Here is a 16270-nt window from a genome sequence, read left to right as displayed (position 1 = left end):
TTCTTATAATAAAATGCTGATATGGCAAATTATCAATGGTTAATACACCCAAATGGCAGTATCTGATCTCCTTACAAGGTCAACATTAGCAATAAAAATTTTCCTTCCTTTATGGAAAATATTAGGTCACCTTTTTGTTTGTCAACCCATTTCTTACCCCACCATATACATATGGTAAAGGAAAGAATCAATCTTAATTTTGATTTAGAATAATTATTATAGGTACTATTTCTTTTGGGTAAATTTTTATTTAGGGAGACAAAATATGCTGTTGGCACTAGTATGTAATTATAAATTAAGATACTCCAATATAACAATATATCCAGTTATATGGTTTCAGGTTGGTAAAGTTTCTTTCTTGTATATAAAAATGTATTTTATGTATAGAAGAGAACATTTAACTTTTTTCTTTTCTTCCTTTATAAAAATGTTATGTTTCATACAATACAAGTATAGAAGTTTGTTCACATACAAAGCAAAGCCATCTTTTTTATTATTTTGATTGATAATTTTGTTCACTTCAGATTGCAAGCTGTATTGCATAGTGAAAAAGTTACTCTATAGATACAAATATCAAGACTTGAAAAATCAACATTATCATGCAAAAAGCAGTAGCAATATATTAGCTAGATGCAAGCTAGTTTTAATCTATTGACTAGACATTTGTGAACCATACTATGTCTTTAAATTAGGGGGTATTTCTTTATTTTTAATTTATTTAATGAGCAAGTGTATACATATAGATTGGTGTGAAGTAATAAAAATTTCTTCTTACACAGCAATAGGGTCTTGTCAGATGTGATTGAATGTGGAAGAATCATATAATTATTAGGGGAAAGGTTAAGAGGATAAGGTTCATATTCAACTTTCAAGCATTTGCATACAACAAAGCAGCTACTCTTAGTATAATATAATAACCAGAGGACTCTATTTTTTCTTCATTTTTTTTTTCATCTTTCCAATGACTTAAGTGTTTGGACAGAATTATAGTGTCCCAACATTAATGTTCCTTTTTTTGCACCATTAGACACTTAACACTATTGATAGTCAATATAAACATCTTGTATCAAGTATCTACAATCTACTAGTGATTTTCAAATTTTGTCTTCTTCTAAATTTTATATTTTATTTCCTCTTCATTTCTCCATCACGTGATTCCACTATGTTATATGGAATCAAAAAACAAAATAATGCTCTTTTTTTATATATATTATTAAAGATGCAAAGATAAGTGTATTATCATAAACTGTAAAAAAGATAATTGGGCAAGGTTCTGTGTCATATTTTGCAAAGAGAGAGAGAGAGAGGGCTTGTTCATTGGGATAGTGGACTCATTATAAACTGAGTATAAAACTTTTTTGTTTTTTTTTCTTTCTATTTTTTGATAAATAAGTTTGATATGAAAATGGAAGAAAATATTGGTGGATTGTTAATAGACGTCCAAGTTTCTATCCAGGCATTTGTCTGTCATTTTTCTCAGTGGAACAAAAGCTGATGTTATTCTATCTCGTTATTGGTAAGATTGCGATATGAGTGAGTGAGCCTTTGAATCTATTCCATTTTTATTCCCATTTCTCTTTTATAATTTCCCACGGTACAATATTTTCCTTCTATTACATATACAATATTTTCTTTCGAAACAAAAATCTAATATCCAAAGCTTTCTTCCGAATATGTTCTAAATAATTTTATATGTTTATATCAGCAATTTACTATAGTTCAGTTCACTACAACGAAAACTATCATTAACACTCAATTGGGTTCTCCAAAGCCAATAAATGCTTACTCCAATTTTGAAATAAATACTTTCTTTTGTTTGTTGTCATGACTAATAATGATTCAAAAGTGACTTGCTTGGTTAATTGATCAAATTGAGCCCAAAAAATTGAAAAGATTTATTGACAAAATAAGAGATGAACAAAAGTGATTAGGCTATTTAATTGCAAGGAATAACCCCTTGCAGCAGACGGAAAAAAACTCAGGTTCTACTGTTCGAAAAGAATCAAGTAGCCATCGATTATTCGACAAATGCATAGAACAGATCTATTGTTCCAACAGATGACCAGCCTTTGTCTAAATTTATCAGAGAAAATTAAATAGTCTCAAATTGTTGCAAAAAAAGCAACAGCAAAAAGAAGACTAAGACCGACCAAAATCAAACAAAATGCAATCTTTTTCTTTTTTTTTTTGAATTCGAAATCTGCAGTGTGTACTGAAAATTTTCACTTTCATTTCTCTAGACACCTTTTTTTTTTCTTTTTCTTTTATTCCATCAAGGAGGATAACTGAAGGCTGTGATCAGTGATGTTCATCATCATCATGTCCATCTGGAGATCCTCCAGGTCCCACCACTTCGAGCTGTGGAATATTATATGACATAAAATATATTAGAGAATTATGCATTTGATTAACAAAAGAAACTCAAGATATCTCAATTTCACACTGAGGTCTTTATGTCATGAAAGAAGTAAATTAGAGCATAATGATATATTTATCATATCCCACATTCTATCAGAATTTATACTTAGCGTTTACACAGGTATATACTCGAAATAATACTAGATGCCTAGGTGGAATGTCAATCAGTTGACATATGAGAATTATAAAATATTTGGCAAATCATATAATTTTTAAAGAAAAGTATTTATGCATGGATGGAATGTGAATCAGCTGAGATAAAACATTTGGCAAAATGCTTTACATAAATCACGAAAAACACATTTTCTCAAAATTGCATTTATAGATTATGCTGTGTTTAGCATGTCTCCAGTCAAGTTTCTGAACTTCCCACATGCATTTGCCGAAATAATAGTGGAGATTTAAGCCTCGGATTTTCTAAATTTTGGGCTCAATAAAATGTAGGGCCTCAGTCAACATTTAAGGCTAAGATAACAATCCCATCTTATTTGTAAGACCAAAATGGATTAACACTTCAGATAAGAAGAAACTGTAAGTCTGTAATAGCTTGATGGAGCCTCTAGTTTTAATTTCTAATATTATGAAAGGCTTTACGATTTGATGGTTTCAATTATAAATGCTTGGTAATTTACCCATGGATGTGCTATTGGGTAAACAAAAGGAAATATGTACACATACAAACCCCTACATTGATACAAGACAGCATTGCCTGTACATTGTGTACAACCACCTTATAAGAGAGAGAGAGAGAGAGAGAGAGAGAGAGAGAGAGAGAGAGAGAGAGAGAGAAAGGCTTTAAATTGTTACCTCGAAATACTGTGTGCAAACTGGACATTCATGTGACTTGCCCTTCTCCAGCCAAAACCAGACTATATCATGCTCATCCTCTGTATAATAATAAATGACAGAAATCACAACTACGAATTTAGAGAAATCACCTGATATCATTTCTCTTAAATTGAATAAGTTACGTGGAAGTACACACAAACACATTAAAACAACCAAGCGTGCCACTCACCCCCTTCACCTCCTGGGCAACCAACTATTCTCTTGTCATAATAAGACTTGACAATGGCAGGAGCTTCCTACAGGTACAAGAGACAGAAGAAAATATTATTGAAAGTTGCTTGGAAACAGAGACTTGAAACTCGTTTATAAGACCACAGCAGCAAAATATTCATATTCCAGCACATAAAGAAAATACTAGAAACCACTAGGTTGTTTCTTGTATCTTAAAATTGAATCAAAGCTAAAATGATTTCACCATGTTTGAACTGTAGAACTGCAATCAAAATAAGGTTACAAACAAATATACATTCAAAGTCACCAAATTATACAAATGTAATAGTGCAGTGGTAGGATTTCACATTTGAAATACAGAGGAGATTAAATACAAAATAGATAGATAATAGATTGATTGAATAATGAAACAACACCTAGTAAACTTAGACGATGCATAAATCAGCATGGTGACTAACATTGAAATTGAAACTGTACTCGATACTATCCTAGAGTTACCTTAAGATCAAGCAATAATGATTAAAGTCATGTTTACTTTTGAAATCCAAAACAACATTCACGTAAAGGACACATTATACGTATTACATATACTAAAAGATCTGAACACCAAACCAAGAGCCAAAAACCAAAATTCAACATCAAAACCAACCAACAACCCACGTCAAAATCAAAAGTACTAAGTTTTACAATCAATTATATATCACATCACACTCACCTTGGTACCAAAAGGACCAACGGGATAATTAATTTCCAGAAGATCTTTTCCCTGCCAAAGGAAAACAATTCAAAATTCAATTAAAGAAAAAGAACAAGAATAAAAAAGTTGGGTGCTCTGATAATGTAAGAATTATGAAATTCAAAACCTAGCAACCTACATTCACTGACATCCATTTTCCTTGCGAAAGAAATTGAAAGCAATAAACTGAAAAATGTTCCGCCAATTTCAATTTCATTTTCTCCATTTTTACGTCATCGAAACAAAATTCTCAGACAACAATGAAAATGAGTTTTCATTATATACCTCAAGTTCAGCTTCAAGCTCCTCACGCTCGTGCCCGGTCGCAATCGGCACTACATCCTCAACCTTCTTCTTAACAGCGGTCTCCGCTACAATACAACAAACAGGCATACAAACTTCAATATAGATATCGATATATTCACACAAATTTCAACCTGCCGAAACGCTGTACAACAAAGTTGACTAAAAAAACACTCGATCGAAGCGTACCTGAATCTGAAAAATTGCGGGCGAAGAGAGAAGCGGCGGAGGCTGAAACAGGCACCCGGTCAACCAATCGTGCGACTCCGGCAGCGGATCGGGAGGGAGCAGCAGCGGCCGATGCGGATGCCGCTAGGGTTAGGGTTTTGAGGTGGGATGAAGAGAGAAGTCTCCGCCACATGACTAATGAAATAGGTCAGAGAAGAATCTCTAATGGTGTTCTGGTCTCAGGTCACGCCCCTGCGGTGTTGAGAGTTTAGATCTCCGGAGAGTGTTGGATGAAATGCTGGAAATGCAATTGTTTGAGAAGAGAAGAGAAGAGAAGCCAACAAACAAAGAAGAAAAAGTCTAAGAAAGGGACGATGGTATTGGTGGGCTGGAGGTGGCGATTGGATTGGGGTCGGGTCGAAAGTTTGAAGGTGGGACTGGGTACTACGATGCGATTCATGCGCACGTGCAAACTAACACGTGCTAAATTCTTTCATTATTGGGCTAGGGCAATATACTCACTCATGGACTCTGGCCCAATGTCGTTTCTTTCGAATGACCCACTAAACTCGATGTCGTTTTATTCTTCTCTTCTCTTTTTTTTTTTTACTTTTTGTTACAATATTTTTGTACTGGTTTTTTTCTTAAAAAAAAAAATTAAGGGTGCATAAAATAGATGAAATAGACAAACAATTAAACTGGTGGTGAGTAAAGGTCTACTTTGACACATTATAGGTCATTAAATTATAAGTTCTTAAGTTATTACAAAATAAACAACATACAAAGGAAGGATTAATTCTTTTACAAAATAAGAGGTAGTTCACAATTTCTCATTTAGAGTCCACACTATTGAAAAAATTGATCATTGCCTTAAAATCGCTTTCTATAATAATAAATTTGCAACATTTATCCTTAGCCAACTTCAAAGCCAAGCAAACAGAAGCGACCACAAAGAGTGTTTGGAATTGTGGTTTGATTATATATTTTTTTGTTTGTTTATGTGTTATATTATAATTAAATTTTTTTTAAAAAAATTATTTTCTTTTTTGAAGAAAAAGGGATGAGGAGGCTACCAAGTGTGGATGGACGTAACCATGAGATTATGAGAGCTCCACAGTGACGGACCCAGAATTTTTGTTTTGTGCTTATTTATCATTAAAAAATATTTATACACATATTATAATTATTTTTACTAGATTAATTTAATTTTGTGGGGGCTTTTTCTACTATTTTAATCTATAATTATGAAATTAAAAAAATTGCATTTAATTTTTTAAAAGGCAATATTTTTGTTAGTGGGGCTATAGCCCCCACATCATTCAAAGTGGGTCCGTCCCTGGAGCTCCATCCCAACCCCCATGAATGTACACCCAAGACCCTTTAAGGTGGGTCGCCTCCCCCTACAATTGGGTGCATCACGTAAGCCCCAACCAAGCACTTAGCACTAGGTTTATAAATGCTCCTACAATGGATGTTAAGGGTGGTTAGGATGACAAACATTGTCCTCATATTTAAGACTTCTATATGAGCTACTTAGATTAGAACCTATGACCTTCAACTTAGAAAACTACTTAGAAATAAACACTTTGCTACTAAATCATTCCCTCTGTGATTTATAAATTATACTTACTCTTATATTTTAGTTGACGATAATACAAGTCAAACACAATAGTAAAATTTGAAATCAACATGAAATAAATGGAACAATTTTATTAAAAATACACGTATTGTAAAATAATTTACTGCGAAATATATAAGTTTATCTTCCAATACAATTAAATGCCTAAGTAAATTTGTAGGGTACGTTAAATTTCTCATGGTACTTCTTCATTTTCTACCATATAGTGCCATGGTTGTAGTTGGTAGACATGTTATAAAATGGTTGTGAACATAAACTTGTCACAAACCCCCCATTTTTTCAAACCTTGTACGTTGTTCTATTTAGTACTCGTTTTAAATATTTCATTTAAAAGCGTCCCTATCTCTCTCTCACCAAAAAAAAAAAAAAAAGTGTCATTATTTTTTAATAAAAAGCTTCCAAAAAAATCTTTGTTTCATATTGTGGTCGCTGATTACAACACATTAGAAAACCATTCTATAATTAATTATAAAAAATAACTATCAAAACGATAATATTGAGCAAACAAATTGTTATAAGTTATGACATAGTGAGCAAAACCTATGATCACTTAATTAATATCATTTTTACAAACGACTCGATTATTTTACTACCATTATCTTAACAATTTAGGTAATGAAGACTGCAGAGAACTAGACTAATAAAAAGTTTCTTTAACAAATACAATTTCTGCATAATTGAGTGTGTTGTCAAATATAATTAACCTTAGTAAAAAAGTAAATGAACATGGAACAGCCAACATACTATTTTGTACTCATCCAATCATCAATGGTCTTTTGCTTTTTTGTTTTGACCTCTTGGACTTGGTTCTTCTTATCATCTTCCTCATCCAATCTTTTTCTTAAGCTACTCAATTCTTCTTCACTAACCAACCCATTAAACTTTTTATTCAATGCATAAGCTTCACCCATCCTCCTCTTACATTCTTTGCTAGCAGAATCGTGTAATACCACTACAAGAGAAATTAAAATCAAAAATCAAAATGCAAGGAGATAAGGTTGAATTGGTAGAGTTTTACTCAGTGAAATGAAGAAAAAGACTGACCTGGTTTTGGATAATCTTTTCCAATAATGCACTTTGCTTTAGTTTGAATGCTTAAAGGAGCCGTCCAGGGCTCGTAGATGTACTCCCTTGGCATGTCTAAGCAGTGAGTGGAAAGATTATAGGAGTCAATTATAAGAAGCCAGGAGAAATTGGTATAGGAGAATCAAGGTTTTTGTTTGTAGTACCTTTCAATATAGGAAGAAAATATCTGATATAGTTTCCATTAGGATCATACTTCTTTCCAAATGAGATAGGGGAGTATATCCGGTTGTACTGATCACAGAAAATAAAAGAGAGTTAAAGACATGTCAAACATAAACATTCATAGTGGAAAAATATGTCAAGGCTAGAATGAAGATGAAGTGTAATAATTGAGTGTTATAACCTGATAGAAAAATGAGGAGCATGATAGCCATAGCCAATTTCCATTATTAATAGCCCAATCTGAATCAATCAGAAGCCTTTCGAAAACATCACGACCTTTCTCCCAGTGGACAAACTTGCATAGAGAAGGGAAAGATAGTTTTATGTCAAAATAAGATAGATGGATAAATAGATAGATAGATAATAAAGACAAAGAAAGGTCCCATGAAATTATTTAAAATACCAGATCCCCGCGGGTCAGAAAACACGCAACACAATGTCGAGCTAGATGGTGCATCCAACCCCACTTGTGAAGCTGCAAAATCAAAATGTACAGATTTTAGGTACACTGTCTAATTGTTGTGCAAGAATACCCCCAAAAATTAATTAGCACAGTTTAACTCAAAGAATATAACCTGCACCATAATTGCATCAATCCAGGGGTACCCAGTTCTACCCTCCCTCCAAGCTGCAAATAGTTCATCATTATCATTCCAAGGTATCTGCAACAATAATAGCATTCTGACCTTATGCCACTATGATTAACTTCTTGTAGCATCTAATAAAGTGAGCTGTTGAAAGTTGGTTTACTGATAAGACTAATTAAGATAAAATTGAAAATTTGAGATTTGAAATTATGGTGAATCCCATAAACATTTTTACCTGCTTGCATATTGTACTATTCTTCATCTGATCAAAATTTGGAGTGCCAAAGGCTACAGTATAGAAGAAATCCCGCCATAGTAACTAGAAAAGAAGATAATGTCATTTTCAGATTGCTGCACTCAAAACACGTCTCAAGGAAATGAGTCATTCAAGAAGATTATAACCTGTCCAACAAGGGAGACTGGGGGTGATGTGTGCTTTTTCACTATCTTGTGTACATCTTGAAGGCATTGATAAAAGTATCTTGAAGACAGACATCCAAACTGCCATATACATTTTTTATCTTCATAAAAACCAATAGGCAAGCAAATAATACAAGGCATAACACTCAAAACATATATATAAAGCTCTTATTGTTTGTTACTCACTTTCAAATAAGGTGATAAAACAGTAGTTGCTGGCTTCAAAAATGCAGATGGGTCACCCTTAGGTTTCTCAAACTTTGCCACCCACTCCTGCAGTGTATGACTGTGAATGATTTATTTTTTTTAAGCAAAGAAAGGAATTTTTATTCAAAAACAACCACCAAACCATACAAGTACAAGCTGCAAAGGTGCAGCCAAAGCTCAAAAAGAGTTGATTACAGAAACAACATCAGCCTCCCTTTTACTAAGTCTAGCAAAGTTCACATCCTTAACTCTGGTTCTTAAGTTAACTTCCAAACTAATCGAATTGGCAAAATTACAAGTAAGCTCAAACACACACCTATCCCTGTTACACCAAAATAAATAAAAAAAAGTAGTAACCGTAGCATTTAGAACAGTAGCCACCAGCCCTTTCCGGTTACACCAAATAAAATGAAAGTGAATGATTAAGACAAAAAATTAACACATACTATTTTAGTCCCCTGTATTTTGCTCAAATTCTACTTTAATTTCTCTATATAAGCCAAAGTCAATACATGAACTCCAAGAAACCATATCCTACCTTGTCACTTAATGAATCTCTTAACCTCTTCAAGGCTTCAGATTCACCTCCTCTGAAAGGAGTTAAGTAATCCTCCTGCAAAAAAATTATTTAATATTTTTACCATATAAATTGAACTTCAAAAAAATATAATAGTAGTAGGTTTTTTGAGCTCAAGACCTGTTCAGTGTCTTCATAGCCAAGTTCTTTAAGCGTTGGAACTTCAAAAATTTCACAATCTCCATGATCTCCAACAAGAGGAAGAGAAGAACGTGAGGTCATAAGTGGAGAGGATGCCCATGATGGTTCCCCAGCAAGTTTCAAAAAAGATTGATAAGTCAGCGGTGGCTTTCCTCCATTCTTTCAACCAATCATTGCAAAGAGAAAAACTATATATGAATCAGTCAGAAGAAAACGAAAAAACTTCTCAGATAAAAAGCAAAACGAAACTAGATAAAGCCAATTGCAACATTCTTGTTCTTACAATGTTACAAGTTTGGTCTATAAATATAAATTACCAGCGTTTGAGGTGAAAATTATAATGAAGTATTAAATCAACTATCATATTCAGAAGTAAGTACTAGTCATTTCAAAAGGTCCTAACAATTTAAAATAAAATAAAGAAATATATGTATTATCATAACAATCATGTTACCCAAAAACCAAAAACTTGGGCAAGACAAAGAAATAAAATTACATGCACAATCGAAATAAGCATGCCCAAAAAGCTTTTCCTTTTCACTTACATACCTTTTGTATGATATCTCCAGGGTTAAATAGTGTGTGACTCACAGGAGAGAAAACCTCAATTCCAGCTGCAGATGCATAATCCTATCACCCAAACAGAAAAACATCACAATTTTTTTTCTTTTTCATACTAATACCAAAAATTAACTATAATGTTTAACCAAGAGCAGAGATTACCTTAACTCTAACGTCCAAAGCTTGGTAATACGGTTCAGTATCATATTCAAAGCAAAGCTTTTTCACATCCCACTGCAAAAAAAAAAAAAAGTGTTCTAATAAAATTTCAACGAAAACCATAAACAGTAATTAAGACCCATCAACGAGATTAAGTTATAAACCTGCTTCAAGCAACGAAAAAGGACCTCGCCAGGTTCCCCCTTGAGAACCAACAACCGGGAGCCGAGTTTCTTGAGGTTGGAATCCAAATCCACCAGGCTCTCAAGCAAGAACCGTATTCGGTTCAACCCGGCCCGAGACGACCCGGGAGAGAAGGCGTTGTAGTCGGGTTTCATGTAATGTGGGTCGATGATGAAAACAGGGTAAAGGGCGGCGGTGCTCTTGGAGGCATAATCGAGCGCCGGGTTGTCGTGGATCCTAAGACCTTTCCGAAACCAGATCAAAGAGCTTGATCCGAACGCCATTAATGATGGGTATGGATTAGAGAGAAAGAAATTGGTGTTTGATTTGGAAAAAAGGGGTTTTAAACTGCCGGGTTTAGTTTCGCGCCTTAAATTGGTTATGGGACCGGTTTAAAACACGCCACGTAGCTCGTGTTCGTGCATGAAATAAAAAGTGGAGAAGTGACGTGTGAAAGACCAAAACGACGCCGTAATTGATAGGTTGCACTTTGGATCCCTAGCCTCTCGAATGCCGTTGCCCGTTAGAGTGGTCTTTCTAAAAGAGACAATGTCCGTGTCTTCTATTCTTTTCTTTTTCTTTTAGGAAAAAAAATTATTTTTACCAAAGAATTTTATTAATTTAATATTTAAAATGTTATACCTGAGACCACCATTGTCAATTTTTAGAGCTGTCTATTGAAATTTGTTTTTTATAGAAAAATAAAAAATGTATTAAATTTTATGTAGAAGAGAGGAAAAATTAAAAAAAATATATATTTTAAGATGATGTGTTATTTTAGGCAACTATAAATATTGTCTTTTATTGGAAATGCTCTTAGAGCATAATAATGGGGCACGACCATCGTTCCATTTTTCCATCTATACTCTCTCTCTCTAAGCATCAAAAATTTGAATTCTCTCCGTACAAGTCCTTACCTTCGTCCTTCCTCGTACTGTGGTGAGGTGGTAGTGGGCGGCTCTGCCGCATGGCGCAGGGTAGTGGAAGGCTACCCCCAGGTACCGTACATGGTGCTTTAGGGTTTAATACCCTTTCCTTTAAGGAGCATGATTACGATTGCTGCTTTTCACAGCCGCTTTATATTATCCTCCTTAGGGACCCAGAAACCTCTGTTTTTACCCAGAAATCTCTGTTTTTTTCTAAGCCGAAGACGTCTTCTTTGTTGAAAACTGCAACTATACTAAAGCTTATTCGTATCACTATGGCGGCTATGGCGGGTACTATGGTTGATGAGCTGGTGGAAGAGACGGAAAACTTCTCTTTGGATGACTTCTCGATCCAAGTCATTCCGGATGATAATACGGCGAGGGATACGATAGCTCGTACGGTGGTTGGACGCTTCGTCGGAAAGAGGGGAGTAGCCATGGGTACTATGCGAAGAGCTCTTTCAGGCATGTGGAGACTATCCTCAGGGTGGCGTCTACAGGAGCCACTCCCCAAAACCTACATCTGTCGTTTGAACACCCCGAAAGAAGCTAAGTTTGTCCTTGATAATGGACCGTGGAACCCATGTAATGGGTTTCTCTTGGTGGCTGCCTTGCCGGAGGACGGAAACTGGAGAAATGCTAACTTGAATACTGTGGACATTTGGGTCAAAGCTCTTGGTGTGCCGATGCCTTTCATGACCGAAGAGTGTGTTTCGAACATGGCAAAGCGGATGGGAACTCTCCTGCAATCCAATAAGGTTAGAAGAAATGGTATTATTCTTAATCACTACCTTCGTTTTCAAGTTAGATTAAATATTTCTACCCCCCTTTTGGCTGGTGTGTCCCTTACTGATGAGAGGGAAAAGAAGTGGTGGTGTCATTTTAAATATGAAAGATTGCCTCTGTTTTGCTTTAAATGTGGGGTGATTGGCCATGACGAGGAGGGTTGTTCAGGTAGGAAGAGGACGGTTACGGTTCAGGATGGCCGGACTATTCCTCTGTATGGGCCATGGCTCAGAGAGGGCTCGAAGTTGGATAATGGTTTTGCTCTGTTGGAGGTTGAAGATATTAACGATATCCGTCGCCTGGAAAAGGAAGACCCAGCTGGTATTAGCATCGGGGCCGTCTCTGAGAAGGTGAATGGGGCTAGGGAGCCTGGTCGGGGTGGTGAGAAGCCTACTGTGGGTAACACCTTGGTCGAGCGTGAAGGTATGGAGGGGGTGGTCTCTCAGAAATCGGATAACTCATTCTCTGTTGCGTACAACGACTATGTTGATCTATCAAAGTTCCCTTCCAAACATGTATTGCAGGTGGCCAACATATTTAAGGAGAAACTCGGTCCAATCAAGTTTGGGGCCACTAGTGATGATGCGGGTTCCAATGGTGGGAAGTCGGTCCAAGTCCAAAAACTTAAGAAACCAAAGTTGATCGGGCCAAAGGGAGTCCCTAAGCCACCGGTCTTTGGGCGGCGGTCGGAGATGGGACATCTTAGTGGTTCCAAGAGAAAGAAAACCACGAGGTTTGGGCCTCGTAGTAATGAATTTGTGGCCGAAAGTCAGGGGCCTTGCTGTCTCCTGGTGGTTGATAAAACAGGGGTTAATGATGCTTTCGGTGAAGCCAGTGGAGTTCATTCAAAGGATAAGAGCAATGGAGATTCGGGTAGTGGTGACTCGGGTAAGAGACATCGGATTGACATGGCAGGGTTAAGGTCTAAAGAGGGTTCTTTTAGTTTCTTGGAGCATCAGGCAGGTAGGGAGCGGTGTGATACTAGGCCGAGCGGGGAGGAGGGTGTAGTGGGGACTCATGTTTTGGTGCCCCCGGGTTTGGGTACGCTCTCAAACCCTTTGGTTTTGGCTCCCTCTGCTGGTGGTGCTCTTTCTAATACCTCGGATGCTAGAACCCCAGGAGTTCTTCAGGATTTTACTATGGCCGAGGAGGCGGGCCTTATCATGCCCCCCAACGCCTCATGAAGCTCCTCTCGTGGAATTGCCGGGGACTTGGAAACCCCCGTGCAAAGAAGGCACTTCGGAGCCTTGTTCACTTGAATGATCCGGATGTGCTTTTCCTCATGGAGACTAAATTGAGTAGTAGGCGTATGGCAAGTGTTTGGCGGCAACTGGGTTTTGCGGGAGCCTCTGTGGTTAGTTCTATTGGTACAGCTGGTGGTTTATGCCTCTGTTGGAAGGAGGGAGTTCATTTGGAAATCCTCTCTAACTCTCTGTCAGTGATTTCATTTCAGTTCAGTGGGGTCCTCAACGGCCCTTTTTGGACGGCTTATTGCGTGTATGCCCCCCCTGTTCGAGGTGATCGTGCAACTTTCTGGGACTCCCTTTCCCTGGAAGTGGCGGCTGCTGATAATCCTTGGATAGTGATGGGTGATTTAAATATGATGACAGATCAATCGGAGAAGTTTGGTGGAACTTCGCTCTCGTATACGGACTGTCAGGGCCTTCGGGACTTCCTTGAGATCACTGGGGGTGTGGATTTGGGGAGTGTGGGGGTCTTCTATACTTGGTCGAATGGTAGGGATCTTCATAACCTTATCCGCGAGCGGTTGGATAGAGTAATTGGTGATACCTCATGGATCATGTCTTTCCCGAAGGCGGGGGTGAGAACCTTGCCTATTAAGGACTCGGACCATGCCCCAATTCTGTTAGACTTGTTGTTTGATAGAGAAAGGTTCTTCACCCCGTTCCGCTTTCTCGATGCTTGGACTCGGGATCCTGGATGTCGTGAAGTGATACAAAAGGCGTGGGAGTTGGTTGTAACTGGTACTCGTAGTTTTCAGCTGATGACGAGACTCAAGGAATCAAGGAAACTGTTATCTAAGTGGAACCGTGAGGTTTTTGGCTTCTGTAAGGCTAAACTGAGTATGTTAGAGAAACTCCTGGTGGAGGTGCAATCTCGGACCCCAACACAGGATAATCTGAAGCTTGAAGCGGATATTCTGTTGGAATTGGAGGAGGTTACCAAGAGAGAACAAGAGATTTGGAGGCAAAAGTCTCGTGAACTTTGGTTACAGAATGGGGATCGAAACACGAGATTCTTCCATGCCTCAACCATTATTCGACGGAAGCGTAACTTTATTGGGGCTGTCTCAGATGATGGGTTGGAATGGATTACGGAACGTCATGCGATTGGCCATTATTTTCGTCTTAGATTCATGAATGTGTACTCCTCCTCCCGTTGCAGTCCCGACCTGATCAGTGAGATCTTTGAGGAGATCGCCCCGGCTGTGACAGATGCTGAGAATTTTGACCTTATGCGCACACCTAGCCGTAGTGAAATCAAGGATGTGGTGTGGTCTTTGGGTCAGTTGAAGGCCCCGGGACCGGATGGGATGCCGGGGCGTTTCTATCGTGCCCACTGGGATATAGTGGGAGATGATGTGGTTGGTACTGTCATCCAATTCTTCCAATCGGGGGAATTTGTCCAAAGTTTGAATCAGACTTTTATTGTCCTCATCCCGAAGAGAGGGAATGCTCAGGGCTTTGATGACTACAGACCCATTAGCCTCTGCAATTTCGCCTACAAGGTAATTTCCAAGCTTCTTGCGAATAGAATAAAATACCTCTTGCCCCGCTTTATCTCTCCGTACCAATCGGCCTTTGTCCCGGGGCGGTGGATTGCCGAGAATGGCATCATAGCGCATGAGGTAATGGATTCTTTTAAAAGGATGAAGGGGAGAAAAGGCTATGTTGGGATAAAGCTTGATATGTCAAAAGCGTATGACCGTATTGAATGGAATTTCCTTGATCATACCATGGAGGCTTTTGGGTTTTGTCCACAATTTAGGCGATTAGTGGCTAAATGTGTGTCTTCGGTGTCCTTCTCGGTTCTTCTCAATGGGGGCCCTCTGAAGCAATTTCGGCCGGAGAGAGGGCTTAGACAAGGTGACCCCCTCTCGCCATATCTGTTCATTATGTGTAATGAGATCCTGTCTCGGATGCTGATTAAAGCTGAAAATGATGGATTGATTGGCGGTTTTAGAGTCTCCCGGCAGAGCCCTTCTATCTCTCATCTCATGTATGCGGACGACACCTTCATTTTTTGTGAAGCCTCCCTTGAGAAAGTCTTGGCGACTCAGGAGTGTTTAGATCGCTTCTGCTTGGCATCGGGACAGTGTATTAATGTTCACAAGTCGGCTCTTACCTTTTCTGCTAATGTTGATCCTAGCCTCAAGTCAGAGCTTAAGGAAGCCTTAGGTTTTCGGGACATGTGTGGAGATGACAGGTTTCTTGGCAACCCCATCCTTCTCTCGGGTAGCAGGGTAAAAGATTTTAACTTTCTCACTGAGAAACTGGCTAGGAGAATCGAAGGGTGGAAATCTAAGCTTCTTTCTCAGGCAGGTCGTTTGACTCTGTTGCAATCTGTGGCCTCAAGCACTCCAGTCTACACTATGTCCACCTTCTTAATCCCGAAAACCATTAGTCATGCCCTGGATAAGATGTGTCGGTCCTTTTGGTGGACGGGGGAGACGGATAAGTCTCATTTTCTTGCTCTTGCTAGCTGGGATTCTATATGCCTGCCAAAGGAGCGGGGAGGTTTAAATCTGAAGAAATTCGAAGATTTCAACTTGGCCTTAATTGCTAAACTCGGGTGGAGGCTTGCTTCGGGGTCTGAGTCACCTTGGTGCTCCTTGTTTCGCGCCAAATACTTTAAGCACAATCAATCCTTCTGGTCTGCCCCTTCCCGAAGCACTATGTCTTTTGGTGCTAGAGGAATCATGGCCTCCAGGGACCTCATTCGTAATGAGGCTTGTTTTCTTGTCGGTAGTGGTCGTAATGTGGATATTTGGCATTCCCCTTGGGTGTCGTGGCTTTCTTGGGAGGAGTATGTAGCTTCCTTCAATCCAAGGATCCAGGAACGTGGTGTTACGGTTAGCTCTCTTCTCTTATCGGATTCATCTTGGTCGATGGAGGAGATGGGTAGAATGTTTCGCCCGAGCCTGAGTACCATGATGGGGTCTATCCCCAA

General features: G+C 38.2%; 2 protein-coding genes across 2 annotated transcripts; both read right to left on the bottom strand.

Annotated features, from left to right (window-relative positions):
* Positions 1-1871: 1871 nt before the first annotated feature.
* LOC115705347 (cytochrome c oxidase subunit 5b-1, mitochondrial) lies at positions 1872-5125 on the bottom strand. The gene is made up of 6 exons (XM_030632667.2): positions 4667-5125; positions 4460-4545; positions 4154-4204; positions 3437-3503; positions 3226-3305; positions 1872-2358 (listed from the first exon to the last, which is right to left on the bottom strand). Exons 1-6 carry the CDS (start codon positions 4836-4838, stop codon positions 2299-2301), a joined length of 516 nt encoding a protein of 171 aa, XP_030488527.1. The 5' UTR covers positions 4839-5125; the 3' UTR covers positions 1872-2298.
* A 1655-nt stretch (positions 5126-6780) lies between these two features.
* On the bottom strand, positions 6781-10890 carry LOC115705273 ((6-4)DNA photolyase). The gene is made up of 14 exons (XM_030632563.2): positions 10349-10890; positions 10188-10259; positions 10014-10094; positions 9444-9623; positions 9285-9359; positions 8726-8812; positions 8522-8620; positions 8355-8438; positions 8108-8194; positions 7936-8007; positions 7714-7827; positions 7514-7601; positions 7329-7424; positions 6781-7236 (listed from the first exon to the last, which is right to left on the bottom strand). The coding sequence occupies exons 1-14, from the start codon at positions 10649-10651 to the stop codon at positions 7028-7030; spliced, it is 1647 nt and encodes a 548-aa protein (XP_030488423.2). The 5' UTR covers positions 10652-10890; the 3' UTR covers positions 6781-7027.
* Positions 10891-16270: the final 5380 nt, after the last annotated feature.

The sequence above is a fragment of the Cannabis sativa genome, chromosome 1 (assembly GCF_029168945.1).
Source record: "Cannabis sativa cultivar Pink pepper isolate KNU-18-1 chromosome 1, ASM2916894v1, whole genome shotgun sequence".
NCBI lineage: Eukaryota > Viridiplantae > Streptophyta > Magnoliopsida > Rosales > Cannabaceae > Cannabis > Cannabis sativa.
This window is presented reverse-complemented; position numbering and strand designations above follow the sequence as displayed.